The 20,391-nt window shown below is 49.5% G+C and overlaps 1 protein-coding gene across 1 annotated transcript in view; it reads right to left on the minus strand.

Moving 5' to 3' along the window:
* The window catches only part of LCTL (lactase like), a 13,070-nt gene extending 596 nt beyond the window's left edge, over positions 1-12,474 (minus strand). The window contains exons 1-12 of the mRNA XM_029951194.1: positions 12,357-12,474; positions 11,810-11,973; positions 11,186-11,273; positions 10,807-10,916; positions 9,290-9,418; positions 9,093-9,188; positions 7,698-7,752; positions 7,278-7,439; positions 3,163-3,437; positions 2,539-2,665; positions 2,159-2,358; positions 894-957 (exon numbers count right to left, since the gene is read on the minus strand). Coding sequence (XP_029807054.1) covers positions 894-957; positions 2,159-2,358; positions 2,539-2,665; positions 3,163-3,437; positions 7,278-7,439; positions 7,698-7,752; positions 9,093-9,188; positions 9,290-9,418; positions 10,807-10,916; positions 11,186-11,273; positions 11,810-11,973; positions 12,357-12,474 — 1,588 coding nt within the window. The remainder of the gene's footprint in view (positions 1-893; positions 958-2,158; positions 2,359-2,538; positions 2,666-3,162; positions 3,438-7,277; positions 7,440-7,697; positions 7,753-9,092; positions 9,189-9,289; positions 9,419-10,806; positions 10,917-11,185; positions 11,274-11,809; positions 11,974-12,356) is intronic.
* Between the last annotated feature and the right edge of the window lie 7,917 nt (positions 12,475-20,391).

Genomic DNA, 20,391 nt, shown 5'->3' on the forward strand with positions numbered 1-20,391 from the left:
AGGCACCCTGGCTACCAAGATAAATAAGGCACAGACCCTGCTCCCAGAGGGTTCATAGGCTCAGCAGTAAATTCTTCGTCATGTGACTAGGTGATAAAATAAATGTTTATTTTGGTTTAAAGGAATATACATCCTTAATATTACCTGGTTATTCAGATGGGAGCAGGCACAGTGGTATAAAACATCTATAAAAATAGCTAAATTGGTAGGATTTGTTTGGTCTGGCACTTTCCACTTGTGATACCACATTAAAGATGGGTTTGTTAAAATAGGAAGTGTATTTCTCTGATTGCCCTTGTAGAGAGAGAAAGGCCAAATTCAGAGAAACAAATGATCCATGCTGGCCTTCGTTGATGTATAGATACATCTTTATTATTCTACATCTCAGCCTTTTGGATTCTATTGCACAAGGAACCGTGCCTTCCATGAAGTCAGGGACCTTGTTTTATTTATTGCTATATTCCTAGGGCTTCAAACACCCCCTAGCTAATAGTGAGTGCTTAATAATTACTTGCTGAATGAGTGAATATAATATCTGGAGTATATTTTGGCTTTTCAATTTTTCTTTATTCTGTTTGAATGTGGTTGCATTTTTCCCTCCTTCCACAAAACCCACTATCACAAAAATAGGTTTATAAATGATAGTATGATTCAGAAAGAATAAAGAGTGGATAAAATATTTCCCTTTTCTGGTAGATTTTTAAAATATTATTTGAAAATCTTATAAAATAGAAAATTGACACTGCTTCAAAGTGAAGGAAAAAATTCACTTTAATCATGTGTTTTTAGGAAGATTGACTCCAGGTAGATGCACGTTTTGAGGTTTTGGTAACATCATTATATATATAATTATGGGCCTTAGTTGTCAAAGGAAAGAATTAAAATATACTCACCTGCAGCCAGCATCTGGTTGTTGATTGTGCAAGTTTCTAAGGCTTTGGCATACCAACTTTCCACCTAATAGAAATCCACTAGATAAGTAATGTCATCTCAGGCTAACTTTTTGCAGTTAGAAATCTTTTTTTTTTTTTCTCTTGAGAGAGCCCATGAGTGACGGAGGAGCAGAGGGAGAGGGAGAGAGAATCTTAAGCAGGCTCCATGCCCAGCTGAAGACCCCCAACCCAGGGCTCCATCTCACAACCATGAGAACTTGACCTGAGCTGAAATCAAGAGTCAGACACTTAGCCGACTGAGCCACCCATGTGCCCCTGAAATCATTTTTTAAATAATGTAGGATTGAAACAAATTTAAATCTGCCTGAAGTTTAGTTAGTATTTATTGAATACCTCTGTGTATCTTTGTGAGGGAGTAAAAACAAAACAAAAAACAAGAAGTCTGTAATCTTGAGGAGCTCACAATCTAGTGCTTTTCTAGTGAATGCCTGTCAGCCACTGCTTCTTTATGGTGCCAGTGGGAACATCCGAAAACAATGTTGGTAAACAAGTGAGATTTGTTTTTAGAAATTATCTTTAGTAAGACATTCTAAATTACAATTTTTATTGCCTGCCATCGATTGCAATGTAGCTGATAGAAACATTTGTAGGTTACTGAAAATGTTTGGTAGGTTTGAAAGGATTCTTAATAGTAAGTTGGATTATTTTTAATCTTGCTTTGGAACTAGTGGGAAAAGTGAAAGTTGTATGGTCATTATATATTTACATAACTGTTTTCATATATGTTGAGCAAATAGGCAATATTTGTTTGCATTAAAATGTAACATTTAGAACAACATTTAACTAGAAGTCTACTATCATAACCTAACACCTACAAGGCTCCTATATAACTCTAGTTTGCCCTTTATGCTCTGCGAGTTAGGATTGAATTTTAGAAGTTAGGATTTCATTTTAAAGTGTATTTACCCCATTCTAAGCAAATGAGCAAAGAGGTGGCACAAGTTAGGGGAAGAGACGAAGGTCCTCAAAACCCTGTCCTCCTCCATGGAGGAGGGAGGTGGGAGTCTCACCACACTGCCCACCCCAAGCTGCTTAGCTCTTCTAAAATCTAGAACGAGGGAGGGGCTTTTCACCGGCTCAGTCGGAAGAGTCTCTGACTCATGAACTCATGATCTCGGGGGTTGTAATTTTGAATCCCACCTTGGGTATAGAGATTACTTAAAAAAATGAAATCTAGAACAATTATCCTCAATAATTAGTCCTACCTCTCTTTGATTGGGAAACCCATTGGCAGTGATAATCTTCTTGTAATATTGAACTGATGCCTTTTGATAGCGTGGCTTATTTCTGTTGGTAAATTCGACATAGTAGAATCCGTATCTGTCTGAGTATCCTTTCTCCCATTCAAACTTGTCCAATAAAGACCAGGAGGTATACCCTTTTATATTAGCACCATCTTTGATAGCTGCAAAGACATTTTGTTCCATTTTTAATATATTTCATTTACTTGGAAAAATAATGTGAAGATCATCTTAAATGCACTCATTTATGAGATTCAGAAACAAGCTTTAGTCGATCATGTGTGTTATCAAATTCTGTCCAAGTTAAATAGAAAATGTGAAGACAGTCTTGGTCTGTAGCTCACCTTTTAGCATTTCGTTTATGTAGCCTTTAAGGTACTGAATTCTCCACTCATCACATAATTGAGTACAGTGTAACTTTTGAGATGCTCCATTTTCTGTCACATAGATGGGAGGATTGCCGTATTGAGTCTGAAAGTGAGTCATAGCAAGGAATATCTTAAAAATTCTGACCTCCAAGTGGATTTCTGAGGTACATATGAACACTTAGTCAAGCCTTCTGTATTCTCATCAAGTGCTCTTAGCGTTTAGTGGATGTGACTTTACATTTATTTGGAGGCAAGTGTAGACAGGAGAAAGTTCATATGAAAGACTACATTTCTCAATCAGCATTAGTGTAGAGAAAGTATACCTCAGGGTGTGTTCTTTCTCACATGTCTCAAGTGAGGAAGGGCAGCAAAATGAATGTGGGATGAGAATTTGTAGCCACAGGTAATACACTGAAGCAGTTCCTCATAGTGGGCATTAGTCTGTAAAGCCTGTATCTGGTAGCGTCTGAACAACTAACAGCTTGTTTTATTAACCCTGACTAACTGGAATTAAAATCAAAACTAGGCCCCTGAGCCTAAGTTGTAAGATCACGAGTTGGGATAAAAAGTGCCCGTGAAATAGCCGAATGTGATAATCACCTGAGCGAAGTGGAGGAGCCTCCTAAACCCCCAGGGCACTGAGCGTAGCCGTGTAGACCCCAGGTCAGGCCAGTTCGGGTCAACCAGTTCTACCAAGTCACGGTCATTCTGGTAGCTGGGCCCCTGGCGGGAGGGGTAGTTCCTTTCTGTGATGTACCGAGTGGTAAAGTGACCTAATCCCAAGAAATCAGAGGTGCCTTTGATGTAGCTCTTCTCTTGGAGTGAGAACATCGGTAACCTTGACATCTCCAGGCCTTGCTCTGCACTCTTTTTCCCTATTGAGAGAGAAAAACAGAATCTTGCAAAGTTTTACTTTCTCACAGTTCTCTTGCCATTACGTACCATGGTCATACTGGCATGTTGACGGGAAAGCTGCTACCCGGATTCCAGCCTTTGGGATTCATTTGTATGGAAAATGTAACCTTAGCCGTTTAAGCTGGAATTTTAACATTTGACGACTATTCAAAAATTTTAAAGTTTATATTGCTTAAAAGTTATATTTTCAGGGGCGCCTGGGTGGCTCAGTTGGTTAAGCGTCCAACTCTTGATTTTGGCTCATGATCTCAGTGTGTGGGTTAGAGCCCTGCATCTGCACTGCGTCAGCACAGACCCCGCTGAGAATTCTCTGCTCCTCCCCTGCTCATGCTTGCTCTCTCTTTCTCTTAAAATAAATTAAAAAAAATTTAAAGTTATATTTTCATAGATTGCTCAGTAAGTGGTGTGCAGGCAACATTGTGGCTATATGGAAAAATATGTACTTAGATTCCTATATTCTTACATCAGAAATTCATAATTTTGTTTGCCTCTGGGAAGAGATGTGGAAGGTCATTGGTGGTGCAGGTAGGTGGTAGGGGACATATGGTCACATTCATGTACTATTGTATAAGCTGGTATGACCTCTGTGTTGGGAAATTTTGTCCTAGCTTTTGAAACTGGAAAAGGGTTGGGTGGTGCTCAGGCGGCTCAGTTGGTTAAGTGTCCGACTTCAGCTCAGGTCAAGATCTCCCAGTCTGTGAGTTCGAGCCCCATGTCAGGCTCTGTGGTGATAGCTCAGAGCCTGGAGGCTACTTCAGATTCTGTGTCTCCCTCCCTGTCCCTCTCCTGCTCACACCCTGTCTCTGAAAAAGTGAATAAACATTAAAACCATTAAAAAAAATAAAATTGTTAAAAGATATGCCATTTCACGGGTCATTTTCATATCTTTTTATCCTACGTTTTACTTGCCCGTGTAAAAGGATGTCTACAAGCATCTTCATTGTAGATTGAGTAGCAAAAGATTGGGAACAAATGTCTCTCAAGAGAGACTGGTTAAATAAATCCGTGCATCCGGACAACTCCGTGCAGTCATCAGAATGAGGACTCTATACCAGCACTGTATACCAACATGGAAAGAATGCCAAGACACATTTGCAAGCGAAAGATGCAGAGTCTTGCATTTAACAAGTACACACATGGAGCAGCGGTGGCTTTGCCGCCACGGGCACTGTCCCTCTCTGCACGTGTGCTTCCTCCTGGGGAGGATGGGAGCAGTGGGGAGAGGGAGGGACGGAAGCTTGACTTTCACTTTATACTCTCTTTCTCTCTTAGGAGATAGAAGTATATTGAATACACTGGAAGGGAGGGGTGGGTAGGACAGCAGAGGAGAGGCTGTCTGCCTGTATTCTCTTATACTTTAAAAAATTTGAAACATGCATGTCTTTGTATAATCTCTGACCAAAAAAAAGGTTTAAAAATTTTTAAACATTTATTCATTTTTGAGAGGCAGAGACAGAGTGTGAGCAGGGGAGGGGCAGAGAGAGGGAGACACAGAATCCAAAGCAGGCTCCGGGCTCTGAGCTGTCAGCACAGAGCCGGACTGCAGCTTGAACTCGTGAACCACGAGATCGTGACCTGAGCTGAAGTCAGACACTTAACCGACTGAACCACTCAGGCACCACTACCCCACCACCATCAAAGGTTTTAAATGAATAAAGAAGACTAACATTTGGATGAGTTGTTCTAAAATATCACCATAAAAATGTTTCCAAAGAAGCTGTTGGTTTTTAAATGAGTGAAAAGCTTGTATCATTAAATACCTTTATGATTTTAGTGTGTTACTTTCAGTTACATCCAGTAACTTGAGAAAAACCACAAGGCACTGTCCCTGGACTGTCTAATCCAGTAGCCACTGGCTACCTGTAGCCATTACAATATGGCTGGTGTGACCGTATTTCTGGTTCAGTCACACTGAAGGACTACATTTTAATTTTTAAAAATTTAAATTGCAATAGACACAAATGGCTCCAGGTTCTCATATCAGACGGGACAGATACAGAACATTTCCATCATCACTGCAGGGTCTTTTGGACAGCACTGGCCTAGAATGACTTTTGTCCATATATATTTACTGCGCTTACGAGATGCCTGGAAGTCATTTGTGTACAAGATTTCTGGCAGAATGCTTTCACTAAAGAAAACATGAACTGCCCAGAGGATCCTTCTGTACACATTGTACAAGGAAAAAATTCAGCCCAGTTTCCACTAGAATCAACACAAAGTTGGAGTTGTGGAGTCTGGCCTTAAGCCTAAGAACTGCCCTATGACCAATAGTCAATTGGGCTCCTTCAGTGCCATCCTGGTGTGGCCCCTGCCATGGCCTCCAAGGGTCCCGAGAATGTGTGCCGTGTGAATGATGGGGTGTGCCCGCAAGGCAGAGGGTGCCCACCCCATCCCGAGGGCTTTGTTCTTGTGCCCCTTGAAGAGATCCTCCTCAGGGTTTTGAACGTACATGCAGATAGATGTGTCACAGACCTGGTTATTGCCAAGGGATTTTTAGAGATTACTTGTCTAATCCTTCCTTTTCAGGTGATAAGAATGACACCCGAATAGGTGAGACACCCTGCCCAGAGTCACTCAGCGGCTAGCAGCAGAGTCAGAATTAGAATCCGCTTCTATTCCAGGTAAGTCTGATAAGTGGTGCCTTAGGAAGGGACAATTTTGAGATGTTGACAGTTCTTTCTCAGTCAGACATCCAAAATAGCCTTACCGTGTGAAATTGTAACCTATTTCAATCCTTGCCTCTCATTTTAGGGCCATGCAGCCTGATACCTCTAAATGAACAGAGGTAATACTTTTAGATTCCTGTGGCCAGATGCGACTGCTGCCCACCCAGTCAGTAGTGCCATGCCTGCCTTCTTTCTTACCCTCTTCTACCTCCTCTTCCAAGGGGCCATATCCTGGCTTCCCCAGCCTCTGAGGTCCTGGTGGTCTAAGACATTTTGTGGGGCATGTGACAGTCCCATCCCTTGAGGATGGCCCTTGTAGGGAAGTTGGTTGTGAGTGGAGGCTGTTTTCTGGGAAATTTTTCTTTGCTTTTAAAAATGGGTACAATGGAGCCATTTCTGTTTTTCTGGAAAGATGTGGTGTGTGAAGATACGATGCCTGGAGCTTCTGCAGCCATCTTGGGGCTGCTAGGAGTGGTTGAAGGGCTGGCTACCGGTGCCACAGTGAAAGATGGAATGAGCCTTGGTCCTCAAAGACATCCCTGAAGGCTGGATTACCCGGCCCTGGATCACCCTTTTCTGGACTCAGTACAGGGGATGATAATTCCCTTCCTTTTCAAGTCTAATTTTAGTTGGCATTTTCTGTTATGTGGCACTTAAAGGCACCCACATTGATTCACCCTTGTGAGCTCTATGTGTCTGTGTTCTCTTCTCTGACCCTGTGGAAACCAGAGCTTGGGAACCATTCCTCAAGTGACAGAACTGACGGTAGAACTGACACGGCTCGTGACTGCGTCCTTAACCTCTCTTCCACTTCGCTGAGAGGGAGATGGAGTGAAGTGGGGAGAAAGAGGCAGGACAGAGAACCCAGAAGAAAGCAGCCCAGAAAATGGATGTATTTCTCCCGGGTTCTGAAACTCCCAATCTCCACATCTGGGGATTTGTCTGTGTGTCGTTCCTCCCCTCACCCCAACTCAACCAGTTCTCAGTTCCTTGGGGTCTGGGCCATCCCTTGAGCGCCTCACCCAAGCCCAGCATGTTCCTCCGCCCACCCCTCCCCACCTCCCCACCCCTGCCCTCGGGCTCAGTACTGTTGCTGCAGTGCCTGGAACTTAACAGTGTGACTCGGCTCACCGATACGGTCCTTCATGACTTGGGGGTAGTCACCGGCATAGATGGGGTTGGCAAACCAGCCCAGGCAGAACTGTAGGTATCTCTCTGCTGCTTCCACATCCTTGGGGCTACTGATGTCCATGGGCTCCCCCCAGTCACAGTTTAATGAGATCCCCACCAGACCTTAAAAGAAAAGACACGGGAGGGCAGCCTGGGTGGCTCAGTTTGTTGAGCATCTGACTCTCAATTTTGGCTCAGGTCACAATCCCAGGGTTGTGGGATCAAGCCTCATGATGGGCTCTCTCCCTGCTTTCTCTCTCTCCCCTTCTTTGCCCCTCTCCTCAGGATCTCTCGCTCTCTCAAAATAAAAAAAAAAAAGGACGGGGGTGGCAGGTGTGAATGTGCCCCCCGCTCTGTTGTGGCACGTAGGGTGCGGCTCACCTCGCTGCTCACTGCGCCACGTGCTGTTGTAGGAGTGCCAGGCTCGGGCGTGGGCCTGAAAGCGGAGGGGTGCGTCAGAGCCGCCTGGCTGCCACATGCCTCCCTCTGTCCTGACTAGAGATCCCATGTGACTGAGTCCCATCTTTTCCCTGAGTCCGGCCTTGATTATCCTGATCCCTTGTCTCCCTTCTTCGGATGTCTAGAGCCACCTGTTTCCTTTGTTCTGTAGAGAAACTCAGTCTCACTCTGGCCCAAACATGTAAAACACCTCTTTGTGTTATTTCTTGTTTCTAAGATGTTTGTTAAGGTTTCTTGTGTTGTTCCTTCTCATCCTCTGTGATAAGGAGGCAATACCTTTCTCATAGTTGCTCTGGAAGTTAGGAAAATACCAAGTCTTGTGAATAGAATGGACAATGTGCCGACATGCCTTCTCTGCATACTCTCTAGCAGTGACCCGATGCCTTCAGAGTTCTGCCCTTAAGTATCCACAGTTTAAGAACTCATACGCCGGATATAGAAAGAAAGAGACAGTTCTCTCCCTGACAGGAATTTGAGAGTCTATAGTATGTCACTGAGGGGCCCTTTGACTTCCTGCTTGATCAGATTGTCCCATTCCTCTGAGAGTCCACTGGGGCCTTCCTGTCATGCCTCCTGCCCCTGTTCCCCGGGCAACATTGCCTGTACCCTCATATGTGTCTGCAGTGTGACCCAGTCCCTCCCCCTTCTAAAGCCTCTCCAGCAGTCTTGTAAGGCCTGAGTCACCCCAGCGTCTCCTCTGTCTCCTTCACTCCCGTGCCCTAACTGAGCTTGGCTGCCCCAAAGAATACCTCCAGCGCAGCTCTTCCAAGAAGACGCCATCTTTCCCCTCACACCTCTCATACCTTACGGTAGCATCTGCCTTGCTTTTTCCTGCTGCTTCCAAACTATTTCTCCTTCCCAAACCCCAGGTCCTTTGAAGTATATCCTATGAGATAAATAGTCCTAATGTCTTCTTACTGTTGTCCCCAACCTCCAGTGACTGCCCCTCATTCATTGAAGACTTTAGCCCCTTGTTCACTGGCATCTCGCCCCTTCTTCCTGTCACCAGACCTCACAAGGCTGTTTAGACAAGATGTGTAGTTTTCACATGCCTGTGCTCCATCCCCTAGACTGGGTTGTCAGCTCTAGGGAGCAGCCACTATACTGTTTTGGCAGCAGGGGCCCAGCACTGGATGACTGGGCCCTCCCCCCATAAATCCTCACGGGGTGCAAGTGAGTGGTGCGAAGGTGTGATGGAATATGCTGGAACCACAGAGGATGGAGCTCAGGCTCAGACCCCTGGGGCAGGCTGAGACGACCTGAGAGTTATCCCTCCACCTTGAACCCCGCCTTCCCTCCCAGAAGGACCCACCTCACCTTAATGATGTGGTGTGCCGCCCTGTACAGGCCCGTGCCGTGGAGTTGCAAGCCGGGAGCGTGGTGGCCCGTCTCATAGCCTTTTTCTGCCATTGTCTACAGGGGTAGCAAGTGGGGGCCCACAGGACCCATGAAAAGGGGCAGGGTGCATGTTCTGGGAAGGGGGGCCGTCCCACCTGGAGAAGGGCCCTGCTTACCCGAGGGTCACTGAAAGTGATCCAGTGCTTCACCCGATCCCCAAAGGCCTCGAAGCACAGATCAGCATAATCACTGAAGTAGCTGGCCATGCTCACGTTCTGCCATCCGCCATACTTGACCTGGAGCAGCTGGTGGAGAGAGAAGCAGGTTCCCCAAGGATCTGTCCCCAGAAAAGACTTGGAGGTGACAGGCCACACTTATGGGAGAAACAAGGGTGATGACAACTACAGAGGCTGTTTAGAGCCATGGGGAACAAAGCTGCAGGGCCTTGGGCTGACAACCTGAGGATGGTGGCAGGCAGCGGACCACAGAGCAACATCGGTGTGGGGATACTACATGTCACCCCTTATACAAACAAGAGGGAGGGGACGGTGTGAGACTCTCCTGCTTAAAAGGAACCTGAAAGATTGAATTTAAATAAACTGGCCAAGGTAGAGAGGTCTGATATTGGGGAAGAGAACCTCAAATACACATTGGAAAGAATAAGAGCTGATGCAGGACATGGAAACTCTGACTTCGAAGCTCTCTCGTGAGGGTGGGTCTGCCTTCTTCAGCGGAGGACCAACCAAAGGCATCTGTTTGTGAAGGTGGGATTTTCTCTAGACGCATCATTCCATTGAGATTGCCTGCTGGGCTCTCCCTGGTGGGTGTGAGGGGATGCTAAAGGGCTAGGGAAAGCAGTTAACCACGGGAGGAGCTGGCGTGTGGTTTCCAGCGTGTCTCCCTAAAGTCAGCTCTGTGGCCCCAGTCGCGGCGTAGAGACCTTCCATGGCTCCCCTTCCCACAGGATGATCTCCATCACCTTAGCTCGGCAGTCAAGGCCTCCCATGCCTGGCCCCAAGTTATGCCTCCAACCGTTATCCCTCCTCCTCCTACTTGCTCCCCAAACTCTTAACCCAATCACTTGCCATGCCCCCTCAAACCAGAGCATCCCTTCTGCCTCATGCCCAGCAGTGATGGGACCCTCCCTTCTCCCCAACACCTCCCTGAGGCCACGTCTCTGTTCTCTGACCTCCTGTGACCTGTGTCGCAGAAAGTGACACACACGGCTCCTCTGCCAGGGGGCTGTGATCTCTGTGGGGCCTTGTGGAATGAAGGAAAGAATTGCTTGAAGCGTGATGTCTGACAGTGATGTTGAGGCTTAACTGTCAAATGGCTTGGGGGGCCGTTGTTCCTATGACCTATGATGCCGGCTCAGACAAGCACGGTAATTATGCCATGTCATCAAATCTTACTCAAAAGAGATTTATTTTTTAATTTGGCTTGTTGTTTTTAGGCCATATGTTTTTGGAAGACCTCAAAATCCGCACTTATTGCCTAATTACAAACATCAGTTAAACCAGCCGATGTCCCTCCATGGACGGGTCAGACTTCTTCTCTCCGTCCCATCTCCCAGTCCAGACCCCAGCCCCTGCCCCGCCTTGCCAACCCCTGTCCCCAAATCAGGCTCCCCCTGCTGAGTGGTGCCCCCCTGGGCCTCCCACCTGGGCCTCCCTCCGGGCCGCCTCAGCCTCACCTGCGGGAGGTCCCAGTGGTGCAAGGTCACGATGGGGGTGATGTTGCTCTTCAGGAGGGCATCGATGAAGTCGCTGTAGAACTTGATTCCCCTCTTGTTCACCTTGTCAGCTGAAGGTGAAATAAGGGGGCGTTGGCCTTCTGAAGCACGGTGCTCCTGGGCCCGGTGGCCTTTCTTGGGCTCGAAGGCACCCTTGGCCTGCCCGATTCCGGGTCTCATATGGCACGGGAGCCCAGCTGCCTGCAAAATCTGTAAGAACTGCTGCCGGAGAAGCCATGTTCCCGGCTGCTCTCCCTCCCCAGCACGCTGTGGTGTCTCCTCAAAGCTAACGTGGCCAAAAAGGGCCACGCGTGGGCTTGGTGGGGCTGCCCTGTCTCACCTCGGATGCCTGTGGGTAGGAGCCGAGGCCAAGACAGGGAGAATCGGTAGTGGTTCACATGCAGCTCCTTCAGCAGAACGATGTCCTCCTGGGCAGACAGGGGTGGGAGGTGGGGAGCGGTCACCTAGGGCTCTGGGGTGGGGAGGTAGGGGTTACTCTGATGGGGGGTCTCAGGGCCAGTGCTCACTCCTCTCATCCATACAATAGGTGTGAACGCACCTGCCCCCCTTTCTCCTGGGATTATGCCAAGAGTCAAATGAGGGATATGGGGGTGCTTCAACATGTCAATTGGGGTGTTCCTAGTAAACTTGGGTGATGGTCCCCCAAGAAGTCAGCCCAGAGGGGAAAAATGGGTCCTGAGCAGAGGGTACCCCTCCACGGGGCCAATTCACAAGCAGAGACCAAGGATTCAGGCTACTGTAAACCCCAGGGTCACAGCATCAGCCGTTCAGTGACCTATCACTTGGACTAAGGTCCTGGCTCAGGTGAGGCCCTGTTCTTTCTGAGGTAGGTTAGGGGTTGTTTAGCAGAAATGGATTGACACTGTCCTGCGGGCTCCCCAGGGTGTCACTGTCCACCTCTCAGCTAGGTGCGTACTCACCCACACACGCACCTATCACTCACCTGCACTTTGTAGTAACCATCACAAGCCACATCTGCTGTCTCATCCCCCAGCACCTTTCCCTTCCCACTGTGAGTGAAGGCATCCCAAATGCTGGGCCCTTTCCCATCCTGGTCCCAGGCTCCCTCTGTCTGGAAGGCAGAACTGCCCGTGCCCCACGAGAAGCCTGCAAGTAGAGACCTCAGCCTGGGCCCTGGGCCCCCTTCCCGCTCCCCAACCAGCACCTGGGCTCTGGGCTGTGCCTGCTGGGCCACAGGGCAGGCCCCCTGCCCCAGCCACCTGCCCCTGGGAGCTTGGGGGGCAGGGTGAGGGACTACATAATACATTTAAAACATTGATTTGCACAGTTTTAGCTGTGATTAACATTTACAGTCTGTACAGTAAGCTTAAAGAAATCTGTGAGGAACTTCATTTATTTTAGAACAACAATATGGAGTTACTTTTCCCATCCTACCTGTCAGGAAACTAAAACACCAAACTCTTTGGCAAGCCAGCCAAGGCGAGCAAGCTGACAGACGGACAGACGGACCAACATAGGAATGGACATACCAAGTGGGAAGGTTCCATAGTAGAAGGAGGCCTCTTCTGGTGATCCCTTCCTGGTAGCCCCCAGCCTGGACACCAGCAGTAGCACCCACCAAAGTGTGACAGCCTGCACTGGCTTCATGGCACCTGGCCCTCCCCCATTCCTGAAAAAGCACCCAAGGGCTGGGGGGAAGCAGGTCCCAGCTTGGGGGCAAAGGTCAGGAGGGGAGGAGGTGGGGGTGCTCTATCTAGAAAGGCATTGGCTCTCTCTAGAGAGCTGGGCCCTTGCTCTGCTGGGAGCCACCAGCAGAGGCTGAGGCTGAGCACCAGGTCCGATAAAGGAGGAGATGGACCCTGGGGTTGGGGGGCTCTGGGCCTGATGCACAAGGCTCCAAACCAGCACCACTGCCTGCCTGATGGGGGATACCCAGCCCATACCCTGCAAGACCCTCACTGCATGGGGAAACCACTGCTGCCTTAGGGAACCTCCACCTGGTGGGGGAGGCAAGACAGCCCGCAGGGCCCCTGAAGCACCCCCACCTGTACACTGTGGCCTGTGCAGAGGGACACATCTCTTCCCAGGCCAGGGAGCATGAGCAGGGGTGCCATCCCAGGGCCTCCAGTCCTGAGGATCAGGACGACGCCCTCCCACTGGGATCCCTCCCTCTGGTGCAGCCTGGCCGGATTACCTGGGATCGTCCTGGGTCCCAGACACCCGCAGAGTAGCAGCAGCAGCCAGAGCTGCTCTCAGACTAACCCCAGGGCCTGTGCGCCCCTGAGAGCAGAGCCCAGAGCACAGCGAAGGCTCTGGTTGGGGGTGTGGCCAGCAGCCTAGCGTCCCTCTACAAAGAGCTTCAATAGCCCCATTTAGTGGGGAGGGCAGGAATGCTGAGCTGGCCAGTGGGGCCTGAGTCAGCAGCTGGGGCAGCTTGGCCCTGGGCCCTGGGGCCTCCAGTCAGCCCCCTCTCAGGGCAGAGGGACAGATCCCTGGGCCCTCTGGCCCCTTCTGGGCCTGATGCGCCACGTTCCATACGCCTTTGCATGTGAAGCTCCTGGTGGGGGTGGTGGAGTGGGAATCAGCATTTGTAGGCATCTCTATCCGCCTCTCTCTGCTGCCAGTGGGAGCTCATGGTTTCTCTGCCTCCCCTCCTCTGTCTGGACCCTTCATTCACTCGCTCACTCAACCAGAACTGCTGCTGGGAAACCGTCCCTGGAGGCTCAGCCCCTGTGGCTTCCCATCCTGGCTGCCCAGGTCCCTCAGTGTGACTCCCATCACCTCATTCAGCTCTAGACGACCCCCCCCCCGCCCCCGCCTTTAAGGGAGCCTCTCTGGGGCTCTCAGCTGGGTGCCTCATAGCCCTCCGTGGGTGATGAACCTCTTTCTGGCAGAGTGGAACAAGACTGGCCTGTGCCCTCCACGGGCTCCATGTCTGGGGGGCAAGGCCTGGGAGGGGAGGGAAAGTGAGGTGGTTTTAAACACTGTCCTGAGGGCTTTGGGCTCTGATGGAAGGATGGATAGGACACTGTGGAGGCTCAGGGAGGGGGGGCTGGCCTCACAGGGGAGGAGACATTGGACATGACTTCGGACGTGTTGCTAGGTGGCATGGAGCAGGGAACGCATGGGAACGGACAGAGGGATCAGCCGGAGCAAAGGCCCTGAGGCGTGTTTGGGGAACTGAGGGTTTGGTATCTTCTCTCCTCTTGCATCTGTTGTGCAGGTAAGGCCATGTCCTCAGGGTGAGCAGGCCTCTGGGACAGCTACCTGGGCGACCATCTCTGTCAGAGGTGGACTACTGTGGTGTTTGAGGTGAGTGTGTGCCGTTGGCACCAGGGCTGGTGCCTGCTCTCAGCAAGCCAGGGGCTCTGGGGACTCTGCTCTCGGGCTGAGGTAGGTAAGAAACATAAAACATTAAGAGCTGATGTCATCTCTGAAGAATGCCCCCTTCCTGCCGAGCTCCGGCCACATGTTTGTGTTGGAGGGGATGATCAGCCTGGTGTGGCGGGGGCTGCTTGGGGGCCGTCTGTCTCCACTGTCCCATTCCTGTTCTTCCATGAGCTCCAAGCCGGGTGCTGGCTGGAGGGACCTGGGTCTCATGGTGAGGTGACCCCTCTGTTACTTCTCCCCCCCACCCCCCGCCCAGTCCAGGGGCTGCTTGGCCCAGCCCGCGAACTGCAGCAATGAGGGCAGGACCCTTCCTTTGAGTAGGAGGTGGGTTATGGAGTCCCTGGGGGGCCAGGCCTGGCTGAAGAGCAGGCGTGTTGAGGGACGGGAGGCTTTAGGCCCCTTAGCTCCTCCTCTCCCTTCCCTGCAAGGGGCTACAGAGGTGGAGACCCCTTCGCCAATTGCCTGGCTGGACCCAGCACTTAACCCAAGCCCTGTGACTTTTAGGAAGTGACTTGGTAAAGGCAAAAGGTGTGGGGAGCACTGGCAGGTGCCAGGTATTTGGGTATGGATATGGGAGAGGCTTGGCTCAGCCTGCTCTGGGGCTCAGGACCCTTCAGAGCCAACCAAGGGGCCAGAGAAGGACACTTAGGATTCAGGAGAACAGACTCCTGCCTCCAGGTAGCCAAGAAGTAGCTGTGGAATCCAGTGACTGTGACTTTCTCTCTCTTGGACTGAGACTCCCTATCTGTAAAATGAGAGCAGCTCTCCCAGGGTCCTCTGGCTGGCACTGTGAGGCCCAGCAATTCTCTGGCCTTAGGAGCTAGTTTCTTTCTTTCCGGAGGGCCCGGTGTGTGTGTGTGTGTGTGTGTGTGTGTGTGTGTGTGTGTGTGTGTATGTATAGGCTCCATATACCACTGCCCCCAGCCCTGCAATCCAACTTAGCCCTGTCCAGACCTGAGCTGAGGGAACAAGTCCCAGGAGACAAGGTTTAGTCCTGGTGTGCTGTGTGACATTGGGCTACCCACTGCCCCTCTCTGGGCCTTTGTTTCCTCTGCTGTAAAAAATAGGAGGCTGGCTACCAGCTGTCTGGTCTTCCTAAGCTCTGGGGTTCCATGAAAGAGGTGATAGGCTGTTTTCAGGTTGTCGTGGTTTTGAGCAGCACTGAGGATGCTGGAGGCAAAGATGGGGGGTTTGCTGGGGTGATAGGAGCTGGATCACGGGAGCCCATCAGGAGGTGGTGGTGAGAGAGAGAGAGAGAGAGAGAGTGTGTGTGTGTGTGTGTGTGTGTGTGTGTGTGTGTCTCCTGGGAGTGTTGGGGACAGGAGCCCATCCCAGGGTGAGGAGCAGTCCTGGGGAGCAGGAGCACAAGGCCAGGAGTGGGGTGCTTGGTTTCTAAGGAGAACTCTGGGCCCAAGTCAGACTTTCTTTCTTTCTTTTTTTTTTTTTTTAATTTATTTAATTTGAAAGAGGGGAAACAAGCAAGTGAGCGATAGAGAGGTTGGGGGTGGGGAGCGGGGAGGCGGAGGAGAGGGGGAGGATCCCAAGCAGGCTCTGCACTGTCATCACAAGAGCCTGATATGGGGCTCAATCTCACAAACCATGAGATCGTGACCTGAGCTGGAATCAAGAGTTGGGCCCTCAACCGACTGAGCCATCCAGGCACCCCCTGAGTCAGACTTTCTTCTGAGGGTGGAGCAGAGACAAGTTGTCTGTGACAGGTCTTTGGAAGAGGGGGCAGGAGGATGGTGGAAGGAACGGAGTGAGTGGTATGTGGAGCAGAAAAGGACAGGAGTTAGCATCAGAGTCTGGAGTTAGATACCACTTTGCACCCTAGCTCAGCATCACCAGGTGAGTGTTACATCCACATTCCTGAACTTCTCTGAACCATTTCTCATGTATAAATGGGGCTGACAAGGGGCGCCCGGGTGGCTCAGTTGGTTAAACATCTGGCTTTTGGTTTTGGCTCAGATCATGATCCTGTGGTTGGTGAGTTTGAGCCCCGCACCGGGCTCTGTGCCGACGGTGTGTTGCCTGCCTGGAATTCTCTCTCTCCCTCTCTCTCTGCCCCTCCTCTGCTCCATCTCTCTCTATCACTCTCAAAATAAATAAATTAACTTTAAAAAATAAAAAGAATAGTCAAACACATGGGAAAGTTGAAAGAAACGCACCGTTCGGACAGTGCATTTACTGTATGTCGGCTAGACTATATTTTACTGGACCTGCTTTATCACACATCAGTGACTCTCCTATTCCAGCCAGCCATTCATCTTTTTCCATGCATTTCATGTGGATGCTGGTCCCCTGCACCCCTAAACACTTCATAGCATATCAACAACTAGATCTGTTGATGGTTTTTTCTTTCTGAGGTAAAATTTGCTCATAGCGAAATGCACGCATCTCAAGTGCACTCTTCTGTGAGTTTTGACAAAAGCAGTCCCATGGAACCAAACCGCTGCACAGAATATGAACATGTTCTGTTCTGACTCTGAGTCACACGGCCTCCTTGTGAGGACTTTTGGGGAAAACTCCCGTGGGTCTGAAGAGCAGGAATCCGTGTCTTGTTTCCAGCTGGGCTCTGACCACTTGAAAATGGTGAGCTACATCTGTGGCCCATCTCCAGCGTGTGCCCAGGACTTGACTTCTCCCTCTCTGTTCACCCTGATTCCCCTGCTGTTGTTTTCTTTTACTTTTCCTTCCTTCCCTCCCTCCCTCCTTTCTTTCTTCCTCTCTCTCTCTCTCTCTCTCTCTCTCTCTCTCTCTCTCTCTCTTTCTCTCTTTCTTTCTTCCTCTTTGAGAGAGAGAAAGGGCACGGAGAGGGGCAGAGGGAGAGGGAGAAAGAGAGAATCCCAAGCAGGTTCTGAGCTGTCAGCGCAGAGCCCAGCACGGGGATCAATCTCAGGAATCGTGAGATGGTGACTTGAGCTGAAATCAGGAGTCAGACGCTTAATGGACGGAGTCACCCAGGGTCCCCTCCCTGCCTGTCACTTTTCAATCCTGAAGCATATACAGCTCTACAAGCTGGTTCTCAAATCATTTTTTGGAACAAGACTGAAGGAGTACTGCATAAATAATCGTGTTAGACTCTTCAGGACATTTCAGTGGTTTCTGGTATCCAAATATGTGAAAGGTTTCTGGTGTCCAAGTATGTGAAATTGGGGCTGTTCCAGTAAATCTGGAATGAATTGACACCCTATCCTCAGAGCACAGACCTTTGTGTATGGTGTGCATGTGTACACACACACACATGAAGAATGCTTTCCTTGGTCCAGACACTGGCACTAGCTATGAACCCAAAGAGCCCACTCAGCAGTGACCTTGCTGCCCAGGCCCCTTGCCGGGCAGCAGTTGGGGGAGGCATGACCTTGGATGGCTGGTGGCCAGGGCCTGCGAGCAAGCACTGATGATGGCGACTGTCCTGGAATCAGGCTGCCCCAACGGCCAGCGCTTCCCCACTGGAGCTCTTTGGTCTGAGCTCATCTGCCGGCAGCTTCCCGGGTCCAGCCTTGCATTTTCTCCCTCATCTCTGCTGGTGGGCAGCCCCCCGGGGGAGCTGCTGAAGACCTCAGCCAAGCAGGGTCCAGTTTATGGAGGGTGGAGAGGGTGAGGACTGGGGTGGGGAGAGGTGAAGGCTCTCAGCAGAAACGGGAGGAAAGCCTCCCTAGCTTTTCTTTCTTCAGAACATTGTCTGGGTCTGTCTTCCCCAAGCATCCGTCCTAAGCTCCGGCTCATGTTTACTTAGGAGGCGATTTGATTAGCGTCTGTCTTCACTGGACTCCAGTCTCACCTGTTTTCATTCACGACTGAATACTATTTGTTTAAGGAGTGAGTGCAAGAAGGTTTGGTGTGGCTTTTGCCTTCCTCCCTGCATAGAGGGTGTGAGAGCAAGCTCAAGGGATCACCCCTGGGCCAGGGGTAGGCCTCAGGGTGCGGGGGCTGATGTCCTCGTCAGACTGACTTCAGGGCTACATACGGCACCTCAGTACTGAGAAAAGGCGCCACCTTGGAAGAGGGGAGCCTGGGTCCTTCTGCAGAGAGGATTTCAGGGGCCGATGTTGGTGCCTCCCTCCCGAGGGGCCATGAGGCCCAATGATGATCTCAGAAAGTCTCTGAAACAATAGCCAAGAATCCGAAATTTTAAAGACAGTGAAAGATTCTAAGGCATATGTGTGTGTTTATATGTGTATATGTAGTATAAAAATTATATGTAAATATAAAGTTTAAAAAATTACACAGGGGCACCTGGATGGCTCAACTGGCTTAGCGTCTGACTGTTGATCTCAGCTCATGATCTCATAGTTTGTGGGTTCAAGCCCCCCCTGCCCTGCTCGTACTCTCTCTCTTTCTCAAAACAAATAAATACACTTAAAAAGTTACACAGAAAATGCATGAATATATTCACATTATAAAGCAATGGCAACCAACCCTGGAGTAAATGGAACAGAAAGGGGTAAGGTCCCTTCTCCTTGTCCCCTCCTCCCACCTCCCATCCCCAAGATGGCCACTTTGGATGACAAGCCACGTCCCTTCCTGTATTTCCTTTGTGTTTTCATACAAATTAGGTACATATACTCACAGGTAGTTTTGATTTTTTATGTCAGTGGATGTAGATAGGTGATACTGTTAGGCAACTTCCTTTTTTTCTTTTTATAGTAAATGTTGGCGATCTTTCTGGATCAATGTACACAACTCCACCTCATATGTTTTAATGCCCTCACAGCATTCCCTTCCTTGGATGTTCTGTAACTGGTCTAAACATTCCCCTGTGGACAGCCATTTTTTACCCACAGTGCTTTGCTCTCACGAAGGCTGCAGTGAATATGCCTGTGTGTGTAATTTCATCCGTGTGTGTACATCTATTCCTAAAAGTGGAATTGCCGGGTCCGTTGTGATTTTGATGGGTGTTGCCTAATCGTCCTTCGTTAGAGGTAACAGGTAACCTCATTCTTTTTAATCGAAGTGTATTCAGTGTCAACATTTAACCAATGTAACGAGAGAGAAATGAGAAGGAAGTGTGGCTCAGTTTGAAGGAGCCAACAAGGCCTGAGGCTGGCGGCTGGGGAACGGCTTAGCCTCTGCGGGAGCTCAGAGGTAAGTGGGAGGTATATTTGTGCTAGCTAATCCCTGAAGAAACCATCAGTGGTCCAGAGCTTTAGAGTTTACAGAGTGTGTTTCTGTGTGTAATCAATCTCACATAACCCGATTGAGTGAGGAAGGGCAATATTACCTATTTTCATCCCATTTTGTGGATGAGGAAACTGAGGCTTGAAAGAATCACACTCAAGTGACCAGCATGCTCAGAGTCTGAGACCCCAACTTTCCGATGTCTTTCCACCATGTCCAACTGCTCTCCCCTTTCTCTCTGGGTCACTTTCTGTGTCCTTGCACTCCTCAACCCCCCCAACACCAAATTCTCCCCAAATAATCTGCTCTCAGGGTAACCCCCCAAGCCAACTCCTCAGGCCCCAGTAAACCCAGGGATATGTAATGAGATGAGAGATGGTTAGGATTTGCCTGAGGACACCCCGCCCTGAGGCTACCCCAGTGTGGGAATTTATAGATTCTTGTTGCTCAGACAGGCTCCAGGACAGATGGTAGAAATGGGACTCCTTCTACCCAGCCCCTTAGCCTCCAGGACCAGAAAACTAGTTACTTAAGTTTGAAGAGTAAATAATCGGGGGGGAGTGCATAAATTAGTATATTTGTAGAAAAGCAAAAGACCTAATGTATTTTTTAAATAATTTTTTAAGTTTATTTCTTAATTTTGAGAGAGACTGAGAGAGCTCAAGCAGGGGAGAGGCAGAGAGTGAAAGAGTATCCCAAGCAGGCTCTGCAGGGTCAGAGCCTGATGTGGGGCTTGAACTCACAAAACTGTGAGATCATGACCTGAGCTGAAACGAAGAGTTGGATGCTTAATAGACTGAGCCACACAGGCATCCCAAGCAAAAGACCAAATTTATTTATTTAAAAAAATTTTAATGTTTATTTGTGAGAAACAGAGTGCGTGGGGGAGGGGCAGAGAGAGAGGGAGACATAGAAACTGAAGCAGGCTCCAGGCTCTAAGCTGTCAGCACAGAGCCCTGTACAGGATTTGAACCCACAATCCATGAAATCATGACCTGAGCCAAAGTCAGACGCTTAACTGACTAAGCAACCCAAGTGCTCTATAAGAGACCT

This window comes from Suricata suricatta, chromosome 9 (genome assembly GCF_006229205.1).
Source record: "Suricata suricatta isolate VVHF042 chromosome 9, meerkat_22Aug2017_6uvM2_HiC, whole genome shotgun sequence".
NCBI lineage: Eukaryota > Metazoa > Chordata > Mammalia > Carnivora > Herpestidae > Suricata > Suricata suricatta.